General features: G+C 48.1%; 1 protein-coding gene across 1 annotated transcript in view; it reads left to right on the top strand.

Annotated features, from left to right (window-relative positions):
• Positions 1 to 17,854, top strand: part of LOC138919054 (ral-GDS-related protein-like) — a 52,685-nt gene extending 34,831 nt beyond the window's left edge. The window contains exons 16-20 of the mRNA XM_070243048.1: positions 184 to 2,732; positions 4,919 to 5,098; positions 5,456 to 5,690; positions 12,758 to 15,409; positions 16,205 to 17,854. Coding sequence (XP_070099149.1) covers positions 184 to 339 — 156 coding nt within the window. The 3' untranslated portion in view covers positions 340 to 2,732; positions 4,919 to 5,098; positions 5,456 to 5,690; positions 12,758 to 15,409; positions 16,205 to 17,854. The remainder of the gene's footprint in view (positions 1 to 183; positions 2,733 to 4,918; positions 5,099 to 5,455; positions 5,691 to 12,757; positions 15,410 to 16,204) is intronic.
• Positions 17,855 to 18,736: the final 882 nt, after the last annotated feature.

Here is an 18,736-nt window from a genome sequence, read left to right as displayed (position 1 = left end):
GTGCTCATCAGAGCAGCACAGAACACTGAGACCCAGGAAGCGGGCTGGAATAACTCCAGTGAAGGAGTAAGGCCGAGCACGCCACAAGCAAGGCTGTGTAGCGAGGCTTGGGGGCCCAACACACCCACATCAGAGGAGTCGGCCTCCGCAGACCCACTGGGAACTGCTCCTTTACCCCCACAGGGGAAGCCAGTCCAGCCTCTGAAGAGGAGTTCCAAGTCTCCACCGCACAGAGACCCACCACCAACAAACAGACGCAACAAACCAGCCGCTGCTTCCCACGGCCTCCTGCAGACCCTTCTCGGAGCTGCACGGCCACACTGGGCCTCCACAGTCTAAGAGAAATCAAGGGACTGGAGTGGAGCCAAAGGAGAGCAAAACATGATCCAGGGAGTGAGAAGAGGACCCACGAGGCAAGTTAACGAAACCGGGGCTGATTTGCCTAAAACAGCAAAGAGGAAATGGGAACGGCGTTCACATTCATGAAGAGGGGCCGGGGTCCAGTTATTTCCCAATTTCAAGAGCACAGAATAACAGGCAAATGGCCTAACTTGCCACGAGAGAGATCAGGTAAAGAAGGAGTTTCCCAAATGTCTGTACCTCTTGGAATGGCCTTTCCTGGAGGAGCTGTCAAATACGGTCGTCCCCTCTCCCTGGGGGCAGCCTGCTGGAGACTAGATATGAGGCCCTGGCTTGTCTCCAGAGACCCACCAATCCCAGCTCTCCTGGCGCCTGGAGCCTGGCATCTCTTCAGAGCAGAAACCTGACAAGGGTGTGGCCAGCCTGGACCATGGGAGCATCTGTGCTTCCCCTGGTGGGGCTCCCGATCCAAGAACAAGCCCGACTTTAATCCCGTTTTCTCTTTGCTGTGTTCGAGATACAGCCAACAGCAGGTGCCTGCAGGTTCTTTGGCAGCTGGTAGGAAGTGTCTTACACCTTCCGCAAGTGGCAGTTTGGTCTGATCGGTGTGTGTGGTTCCCGGCACAGTGAAGATACTCAGAGAACCCTGGGAGGCTCCAGCTCCCAGGCAGCTCTGCTCTGCTGGCTATGGCTGGTACCGGGCTCACGTGTACTGTCCACCACTGGGAGTTCAGTCCCTCAGCCACCCATTGCTCACGGAAGGAACCGAGTCAAGACACAGAACCAAGCCTGAGGGCCTGCCTCCCCCCGCCCCCAAAACACCACGTAGGAGACGTATTTACCCACAGACAGGATAACAGTGCAGTTTGTTAGTAACCAGGACACTTGTGATAGTGAAGGAGGGGTGCTGTTGATAATCACGCTAGAACAAAACTGCCACCTATGGCCACACAATCTATCACTCATATTCAAAGCTCAAAGATAAGAGGGAGGTGCCCTCGGTATTGAAATTCTTCAGGAATCCTTGGAAGCTAGAAGAAAATACAGAAAAGGAACATCTGTTTTATCAAATGTGCATTAGTTATCTATTGCTGCTTAACAAGTCACTTCCCCATATTAGTGGCTCAAAGCCACATTCATGATGTCCTGCAGGTTCCGTGGGTGGGGAATGCAGGAGCGGCTTAGCCAGACCGTCGGCCTCCGTCAGACACTGCCCTGGCTGCCACCATCTGAAAGCTTGACTGTGGCTGGGAGGTCCACTTCCGAGCTGACGCACTCTCGGGGCTCCTTGGCAAGAGACCTCGGCTTCTCCCTCAGTTCTTCCCCACGGGGCTGCTTGAGTGTCCTCACCACAGGGCTGCTGGTGTCCCCAGAGACAGTGACCCGAGTCCCTCAGGCCTGTCCTGATCTCGTCTCAGACTCATGCACTGCCACTGTGGCCACTTTTCCTTCATTAGAACGAGCCACTGAGCCCAGCCCACACTAAGAGGCACGGAGGTGAAGCTTTCCTTGTGGAATGAAACACAGTCTTCAAGTGTTTGGCCATTGTCGTGAGTTCCTGTCTGCCTTTCTCCGAGCGCTGCCTTTTCATTCAGCCTGCCCCAGGGATCCCGGGAAAGCACGGGCGTGTGCAGCCAGGAGGGCTGTCTCAGAAGCTGCTGTTCTGGCCACGCTGGCTCTCTGCTCCTCCCTGGGGTTTTCAGTCACTTGGGGTACTTCAAACATGGGCTCTCTTGGGAGGTAATGAGTTCCCCATCACGGTATGTATATAAGGGGAAGTGGGATGGTCAATCGGCAGGTGACACAGATAAGTAGAGATGGGGAGGATTTAGCCTAAGCGACCTCCCGTGTCCCTCCTGACCGAGAGCATCCATGAGTTCCTGATCCCCCCAGGAACATGCTTACTTTGGCATCTGGATGGGCCACATAAGTACCGAGTCTGTGCTGTGTGGTAACGGAGGTGTCAGAGCCAAGAGGGGTTAATCGGCCCAGAGGAGGCTCTCAGGAGCAGGTTTCTGAGGAGCTGAAGGCATGGATTCTTGAAGGGAGAAGATCTGGGAAAAGAAGCGGGTGCGAGGATCAGGAGCTTCAATCTCCCCAAGAGATGGAATTGACACGATTTCCAAAATGGTAATCATGGGGGGTTGTCCATTTCCTTTTGCAGCAAGCCTTGGGAGCTGTGCTTGGAGAGGTCAAAGCTGTTCTGGGAGCCCATGTCTGAAGCTCCATCAACAGGTGGAGATACAAGGAGGCCGGCCCTTCACTTACACAGAGATCAGCATGGGCTGCCTGTAAAATCCTGGCTTAGGAAAATCGGCCTCCATTTTCCACCTGCTGGTACTCAGAGCAGATGGAGCCAAATGTGAGCTTGGGTAAGAGATCAGTGCCCTGTTCGTGGTGAATGCCCAGGCTGTTGAACAAAATAGCACACAGGCACAGGGCAGTTCTGGAGAGGAAGGGACAAGGAGCCACCTATCTGAGATTTCAGGGAGCAGATCCTGGCCTCCGACCCATACCGTCACCTACCAGTCCAGGGCCGAATGCCATGCCGGCTCTCACTTACTGTGAGCGAGGAGGTGGTTCCCACGCAGGGGCCCACCATCTGCCCCAGGGGAGGTCTGCTCTCGGCCCCGCTGGCTGTTACTGAGGAGCGTGGAGTCCTCATGGACATAGCGCCAGCCCGGGCTCCCTGCTGCACGGAGACGGGGACTAGAAGGCTGAGGAACCAGGGCTTGCGGGTGGATTTCCCTTCCTGTCCTCTTCCCCTTGCACTGGCTCTTCTGTTTCATTCCATCAGGAACAAACCAAGGTCAGTGCTGGGGCACATTTAGCCCCTTGGAAAGAGCTCTGCAACTTCCAGGTTTAAAAAAAGAAAATTGGACTCCTACAGTCAAGGCTAGCAGCTGGATATTAAAGATGGAAAAGAAGTGGGTCTTTAGGAGGGAAAGTGTGTAACGCCCAGCACCTATCAGGTCCATTATGAGCGGACAACGTGACCAGTCAGGAGGATTCAAGGGGCCGGAGCTGGACTGTCCCCAAGCTGGTCCGTCCCCTTGACTTCAAAGGAAACAGTGTTTAAGTTTCAGGAGCAGCGTTTCTGAAAGTTCTCTGGAACACAGGGATCAGAACCACCCCAGTCCCAGTGAAACTGTCCTTCTCAGGCCACCCTTCCTAGGGAGAATCGCCACTGCAAACGCCAGGGCGGGAATTCTCACCATAGCTCAGGCGTCACATCAGCCTTCCATGCTCACAGCCCCCTGGAAGGTTTGCCTCTTACTTTCCCCTAACAGATGTGTCCCCGAAGTCTGGCAGTCAGAAACACACAGGCTGTGTCTGCAGACAGCTCTGGTGGGGGCTCTGACGTACCTCCTAGCTGTGTGACTATGGGAAAGGTACTTAACCTCTCTGTGCTGCAGGTTCTCATTCGGATAGTCAGGATTTTAAAATGAAATAATGCATGGGAAGCACTTTAGCACAATCCTACGATTGTTTGAAGTACATAATAAATGATGTAGCAGTTAACAAACAATTGAATGCTTATTAAAAAGTTTAAGTAGCCAGCTCACACGGTTCGTTTGATAGTCATGATTTGTCAGTCTGTCCTACCAGACAGAAAAGTCTCTGAGGCAAGCGGGGGTTCTCATTAGTCGGGTTTCTCAAGCCCCTAACACAGCGTTGCTAATTGCTGATGGAGCAAACGAATGAACAAGGAAAGGCTGTGCAGAGCGGGTATGTGGCAGGGCTGGACTGAAGCTGGGGCTGGACCCTAGCCTTGCTTCCAGGAGTGTTGAGATGCCCTGGCACTGACGGGGGCCTCTGGGCCAGTGGGTCCCGCTTTTGGTTTGTGAAGAAGGCCTGCGCCTTATTGAGAGGGTTGAGGGTTCCTGGGCACTGCAGACACGTGGGGGCAGGAGGCAGATGGAGCAACAGCCACTTTCCAGGAGGAAGGAATGGTGAGGGAGGGGGTTTCCTCAACTGCGGGCTCTTGGCCCCTGAGACTGGGTGGGAGGGCACAGGACAGGCTGCGGCGGGGCGCTTGGTCCTCTGGCCTGCCTGCACAGTGGAAGCACCTGGGGCTTTGACTCAGGCTCTGCCCATTTGCAGGGATTCCGAGTTAGTTAATCTGGGTGGGGTGGTTTTATCTCAACGCGCTTCCTTCTAATAAGTCGCCAAGGTTGGGGATCGCCATAGCCCCCCAAGGTGGGTCGCAGCCCCCCTTGATACAGCCAGCCAGCCCCTTGAGTCTGCGTAACCCCCTCGCTGAGCTCCGGATGGTCCCCAGAGGGCACTGGAGTCCTGACTTCACAGCTCAGGGAGGCTGCAGTGGAGGAGGCGGGGACGCCAGGAACCAGGATTGAGGGCAGGGCCCTCCACGCGCGGCATGCTGCCCACCCCCACCCCCACCCCCAGCGGTCCCCTGGGTCCCCGGCCTGGAGAGTCCCATTCCAAGGGCGTGGGAGGGCGCCCGGGAATCTGTATTGCTCACACACAAACCCAGATGCTTCTCTGGATCAGGCAAGTTTGGGAAACATCGCCATGCGCTCTTTCCTGGGTCCAGGCCATGGGAAGGAAACGGGAGTCAACCCGCCCCCGGAAACCTGAAGCACTGCGTCAGAACCGAACGCCCGGAGCCGCCCGCCCCTGAGTCCAGGCTGATTCCTCAGGCCGCCGCCGACCGGGTCGGTTTTGAGACGTGGGCGGTGGACCGCTTCTCAGACCCGCCACCCGCCTCCTGCAGGTTCGCCGGGAGTGGGGGAGGGATCCGCGAGCCACCGCTCCCCGCCTCCGACTGGGAAGCTGGGCCGGGCCGCGGACCGCGCCGCTGGCAGCCGGCGCCCGCCCCCGCGGCCGCATCCTCCGGGGTGGGATGCGAGCGCTCCGGGCGCCCGCGCCGCCACCAAGCCACGTCTGCGACGCTGGGCGCGCCGCCCCAGGGAGCCCCGCCCCCAGCCGCCCCGGGCTACCATGTGCCTTCTCTAGAGCCCGCGGGACGTCGCCGGCAGCTGGGTGCGGGGGAGACGATCGTTTGCCCCTGGTAATGAGGCCGGTGACTGTTGGCCGGGGATCCAGACCACTGACCTCCTTCTCTCACCAGGGATCTTCCTCCTCCCGGCCTAAGGCTCAGGCTGGCTCCTGCCAGCACAGCGCGCGCGCACACGGGGGAAAGCTTTGAAAAAATGACGGCGTAGACGAGCTCACCGGCGGCGGGGCTGCGGAGCGGTTGGAGTTGACTCCCTGCAGCAGGGAATCCCTCGGTCCCACGCCCGCTCCCCGCCCGCAAGCTGCGGCACTGAAGGCCAGGGACGAGGGCAGCGAGCGCGCCGCCCGAGGTAAGTCGCCGAGCCCAGGCGGCTCCCCGCCGGCGCCCAGCTCTCCTCTCCCGCCCGCCGCCCGGGATCGGCCGCTGCTGGGGACCTCGCCCCGAGGGGCACCACGCGCAGCACTGGGGCGACGCCAAGTGGCGGGGCTGCCCCGCGAGGGGGCGCACTGGGGCGCAGCTGGGGGTCCTGAGGCTCCTGGCGGAGGGGACAGCCCCCCACCAGATGCCAATTCCCGGCGGGAGAAGGAGCGCTTGGGTCGGGCCCAGAAGCTGCCTGCGGGTAGCCGGATGGCACAGCCTCGAGGCTGCTGCCCCATCGCCTCCCAACCCTCCCCCTGGGGGTCATTCGCTAGGGTGTCTGTCTATGTCTTGACAGTTATAGTGTTGCCCTGGCTGATGCTCCTCAGGTCATCTTACTGACCCTGTCCCTGAGTGAACGCCCCGCCCCCCAGGCTCTGGGTCGGCCCTCTGGAAGTTTCCTTTCCACCCCTGTCTCCCCCAGAGATACACCTGGGGGACGCGCAGTAGCCACGCAGGTGAGCAGTCCCCTTCTCCGCAGGTATGCCAGGTGTGTTCCACGCTCTCTATTTGTAAAATAGACACTTTGGTCGACTTCTTTAGTTTTTCTTTCTCTTTTTTAAATTCCGAATTGCTCCCTAGTTGTCTGTGGCGGCCAAATTTAGCAGATTTTTCACGCCTCCCTCCACGCCATCAGTTTCTCACCTATAAAGTCAAATCAGCCTTGTGTAAAGCGACAGCTCATTTCGAAATTAAACTAAAGTGTGGCTATTATAGCTATTTTATAGATCTAAATTTTCCCGAGTTGTATCTCCTTAAAATTGGGCACCCGTGGATCCTTTCTTTTTGCATAATGAGCACTGACCCAGCAGGTGCCTTTTTAAAAGTTCAGAAGCTTCTCTGGATCTCCGCCACCGCCGCCATCGCCTTTCTGCCGCTAGAGGCGCTGTCGGTCTACCTACGAATGACTTGCTTTGGCCTCCAACTCTCAATTTCTCTGATTCTATGTAACAGGCGTTTATTTTTCAACGACAGGCCTCAGTCGCGAACTGTACCACTTTATGGTACATTTTATTTTGCAATTGCCATTGCTGCCCTCCGCCCCCACCACACGTAGAGTAATGTGGCTAAAACCCAGCTCTCATTAAAATCCACAGGGCAGTGAAGACTCATTTGGGAATTAATGATTAAGTAAGACTTGCACAAAGTAATGAAGGAGCAGTAAGAAGGCCAAGAAAGAATACCGCTGGCCATCAAAGAAGTCGATGAGCTGCAAATGGAAATAGTGGTAGTCCAAAGTGTTTTGAAAGACTTTTCTACAAATTGGTCCTTTTGAAAGTGTTTTCAGAGAGACCTTTTCAAAACCTGGAACTGAATCTCAGAGTGTGCCTGAGGGATCTCCAACCGGGCACAAGCTCTCCGTGTAAACAGAAGTCCACTGACCCTGGACGGTATTATCTGTTAGAGCCAATGTTTACTAAATCAAGCTAATAATGGGAAATTATTTCATAGAGGGGGACTTTATTATTTTACGACTGCAGCTTTGGTGGAGAGAGCTTTCCCTTAGGATAAATATGAGTCGAAATAGAAAACCAGTTAGGCCTAAACGTTTTGAGTGGGTCACAGTTTGTGACATCCTGGGATTCACTTGGATTCTCAGTATCAGCTCCTAGTCAGTGCACCAGATTGTATCACTGAGATTATTTCAGAATCCAAGCATTTCATGAGAGATTCTTCATGTTGGCCAGAGACAAGGGAGGAGGCTACTTGTTGAAGGCAGAGCATATTCCTGGGTTTGTCTCTCTGTGTGTTACCCTGAGTCCAGAACATTCGCCTGCCTGGTGCCCTTCAGTGGCATCTCAGTCCTAACAGGTCCAAAACAGAACACTGGATTCCAGACCCTCCATTCCTGAACCCGTTCCTCCCCCAGAATTCGCACCTCAGTAACAACGTCCTCTGCCTCCTCAAGATGCCTCATAACACCTGGAAAGCCATCCCCGAGAGGCTCCCCTTTCCCTCTGTAAGGCACTAACCTCCAAAATGTGTTCTATCTACCCACCTGCCCCCATTTCTCCCATCTTGGCCACGTTTTTTTTCCTTTTCCTCTCTTCTGCAGAAGCCTCTTACCCCTGTTGTCGTATCCTCTTAACTGGTCTGCTGGCTTTCTCTCTTGCCCTGCCCAGCGCATTCTTGCCAGCACCACAGCCAGCGTCATCATTGTCCATCATGAGTTGACTCCTGCCGGTTTCTTGTTTAAAACTCCCCGGTGGCTTTCTGTGGTTCTTAGGGCGATCCAAACCTCTGGATAACCCAGTCTCTGTTCTCCTCTATGATCTGCTTTCTGACCATTCTCCCTCTTGCTCATTCTCCTCCAGCCACACTGGCTTCTCTTCTTTCCAACTTTCCAGAGTAATATTGCCACAATTTAAAAAACAAAGTTCCATGTTTGCACTTGAACACTTTGCACGTACTGTTCACAGTTGAGCTGCAGTGTCCTATAATTCTATTTCATCCCTCTTACAACTTGTTTTTCCTACAGTTAATAATTGCTTTCTGTTTTTGTTTTTGTTCCTGTTTGGCTTTGTTTCCTGTGTCCCAATCTTTACCTCTGCACTTTCTGGGAGAATTGTTAAACTCTTTTCAGTGTGATCAGACACACAGGGAATTACCCATTATCTGTTTTCCTTGGTGGTCTCTCTCCTGGAGCCCTTTATCCACCTGCTCCAATATAAAACGGGGACTTTCAGGCACGCCATACGGCTGCCCTCTCTGGACTGCCCTCTCTCCGAGGTGCTAGGAATGCCTCTGTGTCCTTTCTGAGTTGCATCACCTGTTTTCTGAGCATCATAATTTTCTTTTTCTTAGTTTATTCCTTAATTTTGTGGAGCACATCTTCTAGTAACTACCTGAGGTGTGAAGTGTGTGGGAGATAAAATTTTTTGATAACTTGTTTGGAATGACTTCGAATGGAAATAATAGAAAACCTGACTACAGCAATTTTCATTCCTTTTTTTCTTTGCCTTTCCGTGAGAAGCAGTTGTGAAGTAAGCAGTGTGGAAGCTGGTGTAGTGAGTCAGGATCTGATAATAGCAGGGACCCAGGATCTTACTTTTGTTTGCATCTGCCATACTTACATGTTGACTTTTGCCTTTATGCTTACTGACTCCTGGTGTCATGATGGCTGCTGTGGCCCTTGGCATTATATCTGTATTCCAGGCAGTAATAGGGCAGAAGAGGCAAAAATCAGAGTCAGTGAAATCTATTTTATCGGGAGAATAAGAACATTTCCAGAAACCTTCGTAGCAGATTTTTCTCTTGGCCTTACTGTGGCACAGGGCCACTGCTACCCACATGGGAAGATAGGAAAGGAAATAGCTGTACACATTGTTGTTTCAAACAAAACAGGGTTCTGCGAGTAAGAAAGAAGGTTGGGATGTGTGTCTGCTATACTTTGCATGCAAATATGTCTATGTGTTGCACCCTTGACAGCTGGTTTGTTTAGGTATAAAATTCCAAGGTGGAAGTCGCATTTCCTCAGTATTTTATGACATCTCTTCATGGTCTCTAGGCCCATTGCTGCTTGAGAAGCGGGTGGCACTCTGCCAATCCTTGGAATTAGCCTGTTTGTTTCTTCTGGAAGCTTTTCTCCTCTTTCGATCCCTGGTATTTCCACATTTCCTGATGGTGTGCTTTAGCTAAGTGCTTGTCAGTGCTGTGCTGGGCACTCTGCGGCCCTTCCTGTGAAAGCTCACGCTGTAAGGTGCCGGGATAATTCCATGTATTATTTCTTCAGTTACTTCTTCCTCACTGTCCTTATCCTGCTTTTTCTGACACTGCTATCAGCTGGATGTCCCAGATCCCTGACGGCATCCTCTAATTTTTTACGTCTTTTTCATCTTTGCATTTTTGTTCTACTTTCTGGGAGAGTTTGTTTAATTTCCTTTCCCAACCCTGCTGTTCAGGTTATTTGCTTCTGCTACCAGATATTTAATTTCCAAGAGATATTCTTGTTCTGTGAATGTTTCTTTTTTTAGTGTTCTATTCATTTTCCTGGGTGCAAGAATTCTCTAAACTCTTGGAGTCGTTCATTTTTATTTTTTAGGCATTCTTTTGCTGACTTCATTCTCACTAGTAGCTCTGGGTTTCCTCCCCCCCCCCCCCCCCCCCCCCCCCGCCGTGACTTTTCCAAACGTCTGAATTTCGGCTCTCTGTTTATATTTAAGGAGACACCGAAGAGCTGATCGAAAGTTGTCTGTGCTTCAGAAGCACACATTTGGCACAGGGACCTTCATGCATCGCTGACCTTCTGTGTTTTCTTAGCCTGGTCTGGTTCCCCAAAGAAGAACCCTGAAGCCTCCTGCTGAGGATTTAAGCTGGATGCAGGACCTGTGAGCTGACGGGATCAGAGTTCAGGTGGATGTCTCACCCTTGAGTGTGCTTTGTGGTTGTTCTTTAATCCTTCCGTTTCCTGGTGGGCACCTTGCTCCCACCCTCCCTCGAGCTATGACTGGGGTCCCTGAGTACAGATCTTCCCTGCCTCAGAGTCTCCAGAAAGTACATCTCCTAGTCTGTGGGACACGGGGTCAGTCGGCCAGCTCTGCTGGCTTGGCAAGGGACCTGGGGCTCTGCTTCTACTTGCACGGCCCCTAAGCCCAGCCTGTGCTGGCCCCAGAGATGCCCCCAGTCTGCCATTCCCAAGCCTTTCTGGGATGCTGCTTCAGCCATCTCACCCTGCTGATGGCCCCCCACCGGGAGACGGGGTTCCTGCTTGCTCTCCTCTGCTGAGTGGACAACCTCTTCCGTCTTCCAAAGCTCGGTCGCTCTCTCGTCTCTCCAACTCTTGGAGTGTTTTACGGTGATTATTAGGATTCCTTACGGTAGGGTCTCAGGAGGGCGTGCAGACGACCCTGAGGGTCCGCCGTGTCCATGAGCGATCAGCCCTGCTGTTGTGACCGTGCTCCCCAGACAGACGCGGTTCCTTCTCTCACTTCTCATTCTGCTCTTTCTGTTCCTGCCTGTGGAAACAAACATCACATCCATTTTTAAATGCTTCAAAGCTTTCTTTTAAAAATCTATAAACACAGTTAACATAGACCTAACTGGATAGATGTTACAGCTGCGGAAAGTAAAGGCTCTTTTAAGGAATGCAACTACATCACATAAAGAAGCTGAGCGTTTTTCTTCCTGGCATACATGATGCTGTAATGAACTCATTACAGTTGCAAAAGAATTTTGTTTTGTATCAGAATGTGTTCCAGAGGCCTTTTAAGCTAAATTGTTCCTACAGTATGATTTACCAAGACCGGTGAGAGAAACATTTTCCGATGTTTCTTCTGTACCAAATGCCTGGCCCTGGGGCCCTGTGACCCCCGGAGCTGTACTAACTAGCTCCGTAATCTGTTCAGTTTTCTAATTATCAGCTCTCTGGCATGGAGAAAGTGAAGCAGATATAATCTAGACACAATGTTTTAGGAAACAGTCTCCGTAGCTGTTTCTCTCTGTGTGTTTAGTATTTTATTAAACTTAACGTTCTTATCCCAGCACTTGTTACTTAAAAAGGCGTGTACTGATTGCTTCCCTGCCGGGAGCTGTCTGCAGACCTTGGCGGCACGGTCTCACAGTCCTGGCGGAGGAGTCCCGCAGCCTGTCCTGTTAGTGCCCTCGCCGTGCAAAGGAGGGGCGTCGGCTTCGGCGGGTGAGCCTCTGCTAAGAGGCAGGTGCAGGCGCTCCCCAGCCTGTGTCATGACGCAGACGGGGTCTTAACAGGCCGTGGTAGACATTTTGTAATCTTGTACTCTATCTTTGGGATACTTATCATGTCTATAGCAATGAGATTGTAATTTCATTGGGTTTTAAATAGAATGGCAAGGTGGTTGTGATAAACTTTGTCATTTGAACTGTGTGCACTGAATCTCACGCCTTGTGACAGGCTGCCGTTTCCATCCTCACACTTCCTCCAGCTCGTTCTTCATTCGGCTTCCTTGTGCTTTGTTTAATGCCCAGAATACCTTGCCTCCAATTGCTAGATGGGATGGAGAAGCCAAATAATTCAGCATCATATTGATATTTTTTTATCCTTTAAGCTTTCATGTCATCCCAAGGCTACATTATGAGCTCAGCTTCCAGGCAACTGCTTAAAAATTCAGGCCATCTCCTCGGACTCACCCTGGACCTTCCGGCCGTTCACCTGCTCTTGGGAGCTGGGGCCGCTGGGGCAGTCTCGATGGGCCACTCTGGGGACTGCTGAGGGACCCTGCCACGCCATCCCTCCGTGGGCCGTGCTGAGTGCCGCCCTGCAGCTTGACCAAAAGATTCCTCGTTTTGTGTTTTGCTGTATTGGTAATTAAAGCCAGGATAGGATTTAAGCATTTCTCATGAGGTCTATGCTCACATGTATCTGAATGTCATCTGAGAACCTGGTTTGGCTCTTTTGCTTTTGTCTTTTAAATCCTGGGTTTTGGCAGTGATCTTGGGCGCCTGCACTGGAATCAGAGTCTGTGTTAACTCTCAGAGTGCAGCTGCGCCCGCGATGCGTTCCTGAAGTGAGGCATGCCAAGGAACTTCTGAACTAAAATCATTTTTCCAGCCAATTTCAGTATAATTTGAGATATTATCATGGAAAAGATGATTGAAAAACAATTTTGGTCCCCATCACCCATTGTCTTATAAAATGTGAAATATTTTAGAAGTTGAAAAAAGGACACTAACTGTTATACACATGTTCTTGCCAACCAGATTTTACTAAATATACGCTTCAGAAGTACTAAAACTTAAGCCGTGAGATGTTAAAGATCTATTTATCAGAATCCCTGTCTCCCTCCTCATTTGATTCCTCCTCCTGCAGAAGCAACCACTGCTGTTAAGTTGGAGAGTTCATGTGCATATGCAGAGCCCTAATCAATACTTGATATTGTTCTTGTATTTAAATATTATGTAAATGTACCCTACTATATACAACAGCCTTTGCCACTTGTTTTTTTTAAATCGATATGTTTTTAAAGACTTATTCATGTTGATATATGCACTTGCCTTATTCCTTTTTTTTTTCTTTTGAGGAAGATTAGCCCTGAACTAACATCTGCTGCCAATCCTTCTCTTTTTGCTGAGGAAGACTGACCCTGAGCTAACATCCATGTCCATCTTCCTCTACTTTATATGTGGGACACCTACCCCAGCATGGCTTGTCAAGCCATGTCATGTCCTCTCCCCAGGATCCAAACCAGTGAACCCCAGGCCGCTGAAGTGGAACATGCGAACTTAACTGCTGCACCACTGGGGCGGCCCCGCTTCATTCCTTTTAACTGAATGACTAAGCCATAAAGTGTGCACTCCTCTGGTGATAAACATCTGTTTTCCCCAACTTTGTGGTGTTGCTGTGGTGGAGGATACTTGCACCTCTCTGTGTACACACCGGCGTGAGCTCTGGGGAGTCTGTTGTAAATGAGTGGTTGAGTTGTAGCCCATTTTCTCCTTTAATGTATTTTGCTCTGTTGCTTTCTAAGTTGCTTGTACCAATTTAGATGCCTGCTGGTTCTGGTTACCCACGTTTTTTCTAACGTGACATTTTCAGCCTAAGTGACGCCAAGCTGAACTGAAATATTTCATTGTCCCCACTGTCATTTTCCTATTACTGGAGACTCGCAGACTCTGTGTTTATATTGTTCTTTGTGTTTCTTCTTTGAGTTACTTATTCTCATCATTTGCCCATTTTTCTTTTTAAATTTGGTTCAAGAAATCCTACTCTCTTTCCTAAGCTCCAAAAGAGATTTTTTATCATTTCTTCTAAATTTTAACTTTTCGCTGCTCACGTTTAGTATAACTGGAATTTATTGTTTATTGCATGGGGTCAGTATCTATTTTCCCCCACATAGGTGAGATGACCAGTCATCCTAGTGACATTTGTTGAGTCCTTCCCCCACTGATAATACCAAGTATAGACAGGTGTGCTTCTGGGTTCCTAGTTCTGTTGGACTATTGATTTATGCCCTGCCCAGTATCAGTGGTTTCAGTGTTCTGTAATTTAACCTAAGCCTTAAGGGTTTAGATGCGTTGTTGTGTCGAGGACAGGCACCGAGGTCAGCTTGCCAGGCTTTGCATATCAGCTCTGCCAGCTGGTTCCTGACATGGGGCCTTGGGGAGGTGATTAACCAGGCTGTGTTGTGGGGACTTCCCTGGTGTGAGCACTGAGAATCCCATGTCCCAGGACCCCATCAGTGCTGGGCACACAGTAAAGATCAGTCCCCCTAAACCTCAGACAAATGATGTCATCTTTCCCCCAGTGTCTCCCTCTAGGAAATGGCAATGGTACTGGTATCTGCCCCACAGGGCTGCGGGGAGGATTAGTGAGGTCATACAGGGAAAGGGCCGCGACCAGCACCTGGCCTGGGCTAAGTGCTGAAAAAAGTTCATTTCCCTTCCTCCTCTCCCTTCCTCCTCTTTAAAATTGTCTTCACTGTTCTTGAACTGATAGAATTTCGTATGAACTTTAGAATCTTCTTGCTGAGTTCTCCATAATACCCTGTGGGAACTTATAATTTGGGGGAAAACTACATCCTCACAACATCAAAGCTTCATGTCAGGGCTCGCCCCGTGGCTGAGTGGTTAAGTTCACTTGCTGCACTTCAGCGGCCCAGGGTTTGCCACTTCAGATCCTGGGCGTGGACCTACACACTGCTCATCAGGCCGTGCTGTGGCAGCATCCCATATAGAAGAACTAGAATGACCTACAACTAGCATATACAACTATGTACTGGGGCTTTGGGAGGAAAAGAAAGGCAAAGATTGTCAACGGATGTTAGCTCAGGGCCAATCTTCCTCACCAAAAAACTTTTAAAAAAAGCTTCATGTCATGAATATGGTCATTTCTTTATTTATATGTTTCCTTTAATGTTACTCAATGACTTTTAAATAATTTCCTCTCTAAAATTCTTGCACATCTTTGTAAGATACATTTCGAGGTATCCTAAGTACCTGATAGATTTGTTGTTATTCTGAGTGGGTCACGATCTATTTTAGATTTTAACTTTTAAAAATAGAAACTTTTAGGTTTATGCGGAGGGAGACAGACTGGAATAATGAACACGCGTGTCTATTACTCAGCTTCTACAAGTTCCAGCTCCCAGCCATTCTTGTTTTATCTGTGGAATTGTATCCTTTTTAAAAGTTCTAGTTGGTGTTATCTTTTCAGTATAAATGAGTGCTATTGATTTCTGTATTTTGATTTTGACTGCAGCAACCTTGCTCCATTTTTGTTAGTTCTAACAGTTTGAGGATTGGCTTCATAGAGCTTCTAAGAGAACAATCACCTGAAAATGACAGTGAATCTTGTTTTTCCCTTTACAGTTCTTATGCGTTCTACTTCTTCTATTTTTCTTCGTTTGTTGGCTAGCACCTCCACTACAATGATGAGCAAAAGTGGTGATTCCAAGTGTCCTTGGGGCTTCTTTTAACTTTAATGAGAATAACTTTTGCTTTCACCACTGATCAAGATGTTTACTGCAACATTTTGTTTGATGCGTTTTATCATTTTACCATTTCCCTGTACTGCAAGTTTGGTAAAATGTTTGCTGGTTAATTTTTCGCACTTTTCCTCCCCATCTGTAGGTGTGAGCACTTGTTCATTTGGTGCTGATTCCCTACCCGCCCGGGTTCCTAGTGTAATGCACTTATGTTAGTGGATTTCATGTCGTTAAGCCATCCTGAATGGTTAAGGTAAATCCTTCATGACTTGGATGCTTTGTTAAAATACAATGTTGGAGCCCATTTACTAAGATTTCGTTTCAGATTTTGGCCCAATTATAGGGCAATGTTCATAACAACGTTGGTCTCTAATTTTCCGTTCTCCAACTGCCTTTGTTTAGTTTTCATTTCAAAGCTATACTGTTAGCCTCATAAAGTGAGTTAGGGAGGTTCCTTCTTGGTCTGTTCCTAGGACAGCTTATGGATAAGAGGTGATTGTTTTCCCAACAGTGGTTGGAACTTGTCTAACTATCATTGGAGTGTGGTGCTCTTTCATCAGAAACCTGACACTTGATTTACTCTCCTCCATGGTTACAGTGCTATTCATATTTTCTCTTTCTTTATGAAAGAATTTTGTTGCATTTTTCTTTTGTAGATCTCTTTTATCTTTGTTTTCTATGTCATTAAGTGTGTCCCTTTTTTCTGCTTTCCTAGAGTTTATACTATTGTTCTGTTTCCAGTTCTCCTTTCTTCTTTTGAAAGGTTATCTCTGTCATTTTCAATCATCCTTCTCTTCTGTTATATCCACACAGGGGGACATTTTCCCTCCAATTCCTGCTGTCACTGGTGCACACATTTTGTTTTCAGTTTTGTGTTATCCAGTCCAAAATAGTCTATAAACTGTATATGATTTTACGATATAAAGTTATTTAGACACGTTTTGGCTTTGTTTTGTTTTGTTTTTCAGACTGGCACCTGGGCTAACAACTGTTGCCAATCTGTTTTTTTTTTCTGCTTTATCTCCCCAACCCCGCCCCCCGTACACAGTTGTAGATCTTAGTTGCAGGTCGTTCTAGTTGTGGGATGTGGGACGCCGCCTCAACGTGGCCTGACGAGCGGTGCCATGTCCGCAACCAGGATCCGAACCCTGGGCCGCCGCAGCAGAGCGCGTGAACTTAACCTCTCAGCCACGGAGCCGGCCCCTAGACACGTTTTGATTGGTGTATATGTATGTGTTACACTTTCCAAATACTTGGAATAAGGTCAATTATCTTTGTTATTGATCTCTGGTTTTGGTGCACTGCTGTCAAAGAAAGTGATCTGTGTCCTATTGACTCTTGTATGTTTGAAGTTTTCTTTATGAGCTAATGCATGGTTAATTTTTGTAGAAATTACATGTGTGTTTGAAAATAATGTATATGCACTAAGTATTGAGTCTAGAGTTCTACATATGTCAATTAGATTAAGCTTGTTACCTGATGTCAAATCTTCTATCATGATGAATATTTTTCATTCAATATTTCTGTTTCTAAGAGAGGCTTTAAAAATCTAATGTAATCATGGATTTTCCATTTCTCCTTGTAATCTGTCTGCTTTTTCATTATACATTTTGAGGCTGGCTTGTTGACTCCATTCAACTATATACAGCTTCAGATTTGCCTAAGGCAAATATTGCTGTGTCGCTTTTATTTGATTAGTACTTCTCTGGTATATCTTTTCCTATATCTTTACTTCCAAATTTTCCATGGTGTTATATTTCACATGTGTCTGTTATAAACAAAATAGGCCTGGAGTTTTTAATCTTTATAATTACTGCCTTTTAACTAACTAGTTTTATCCATTCACATTTATTGTGACCTTTAATATTTTTGAATTCTTCTTCCATTTTATTCTCTATTTACCATTGCTCTTTTTAAATAACTTTTCTTTTTTCTATCTCCTATTATATTACTGAAGGACTATTTATGCCTACTTCTCTCCGGCTGTATTAGCTTAGAGGTTAACTATTCTGTCTCCACATTTTCAGTAGCACTGTTAAAGTTTTAACATTTGCACTTCAGGTAACAGATCTAAAGGTAATCAATAATTCTGGCCTCCCCCCAAACCATTCTACAGGCTGAGCATGCTGGAGTGCCTTTATTGCTCCTGCCATTTATCATTATTGTTGGCTACCATTTTAGTTCTACCATTTTTGAAACGTATCTCATCAAAAACCACACTGGACTGGTGGTGCTCTCTGTTTTTGTTTCTCATGGTCCAGGCCTGTTTTGATTTATCCCGTGTAGCAAGCTCCTCTTGTCCACCATGGCTTCTGGGAAACCTCTTCTGCCTTCTGGATTCAGTTTGCCTCTCACCTAAGTAGTGTTGCATTGAGGTCTATGAGTAGCAAATTCTGTGTATTTGTCTGCTGGGAGAATGTTCGCTCTTTCTCGTGGGTGTATACAGAACTCCAGGGGACGGTTATGTTCCTTTGGCGGATATGACCTGCGGGATCCCGGGCTCTGCTGTGACTGCTGAGAAGACTTTAGTTTAAGGATGGTTCTTTCACACTAAACCTGCTTTATTCGCTGATTGCTTTTAAGGTTGTTCTTTGTTTTTTTGTGGTTGTGTAGTTTTATTGTTATTTGATGTGGATGAATTTTTAATTTATGTATATCTGGCTTTGTGGGGCTTCTTAAATACAACCAATTATGGAAAGTTCTTAGCCATTATCTCTTCAATTGCTGTCTTGTGCTTATTTTCTCTAAGCCTCCTTTGGACTTTTATTATACAAAATTGGACCTTATCATTTAGTCATCCTGTTTTTAACGTCTCTTTGTCTCTTTATCACGTTGCTCTATATTCCAGGTGATGTGTCCAAGTCTAAATGCCATTTCACAGTTCTTTCTTGAGCTGTGACTAAATTGCTGTTTAAACTCTGTATAGACTTACTTTGCATTTTTGAATACCTTTAATTTTTCATTTATAGAATTTTTACTTTTTCTTTTTCAATTTTGCTAGATATTTTAAAAATAACATCTTTTCATGATCTTCCTTTATGGTTTCTATGTATTCTTCTTGGTCTTTAAAACTTTGGACATACATGATGGGAAGAGAAAATCTATGATAATACAGAAACAATGACCAACCCATCACTAGTGAAAGCTTCTAGTGACGAGACTGTGGACTCCAAGCACCATTTCTCATTAACTGCAACCAGGGCTCCTTGGAGAAATGGCTGACTCTAGGTCTGGGACAAGCAATGTAGCAGGTGAGCCTGAAAATCTTGTCGTATCCAAAGATAGGAAGCCATCAACCATAACTCGAGTCTTGTGAAAAGGTCTTAGGATCTAACCTGACTAGGCTCCCATTAGTCAAAGATGGAGCAATTTGAGCATCAAAACTAATAACAGTGACTTGAAAGACACCAAAATATTTGTACAGTCATGCATCACTTAACGACGGGATACGTTCTGAGAAATCCATCCTTAGCCAGTGTTGCCCTTGTGTGAACATCACTGAGTGTACTTACACTAACTTGGGATAGCCTCCTTCACACCTAGGCTCTACGGTACGAATCTTTTGGGACCACTGATGTAT

The sequence above is a fragment of the Equus caballus genome, chromosome 19 (genome assembly GCF_041296265.1).
Source record: "Equus caballus isolate H_3958 breed thoroughbred chromosome 19, TB-T2T, whole genome shotgun sequence".
Taxonomy (NCBI): Eukaryota; Metazoa; Chordata; class Mammalia; order Perissodactyla; family Equidae; genus Equus; species Equus caballus.
Note: the sequence above shows the minus strand (reverse complement) of the source record. Positions and strands in the feature narration are given on the sequence as shown.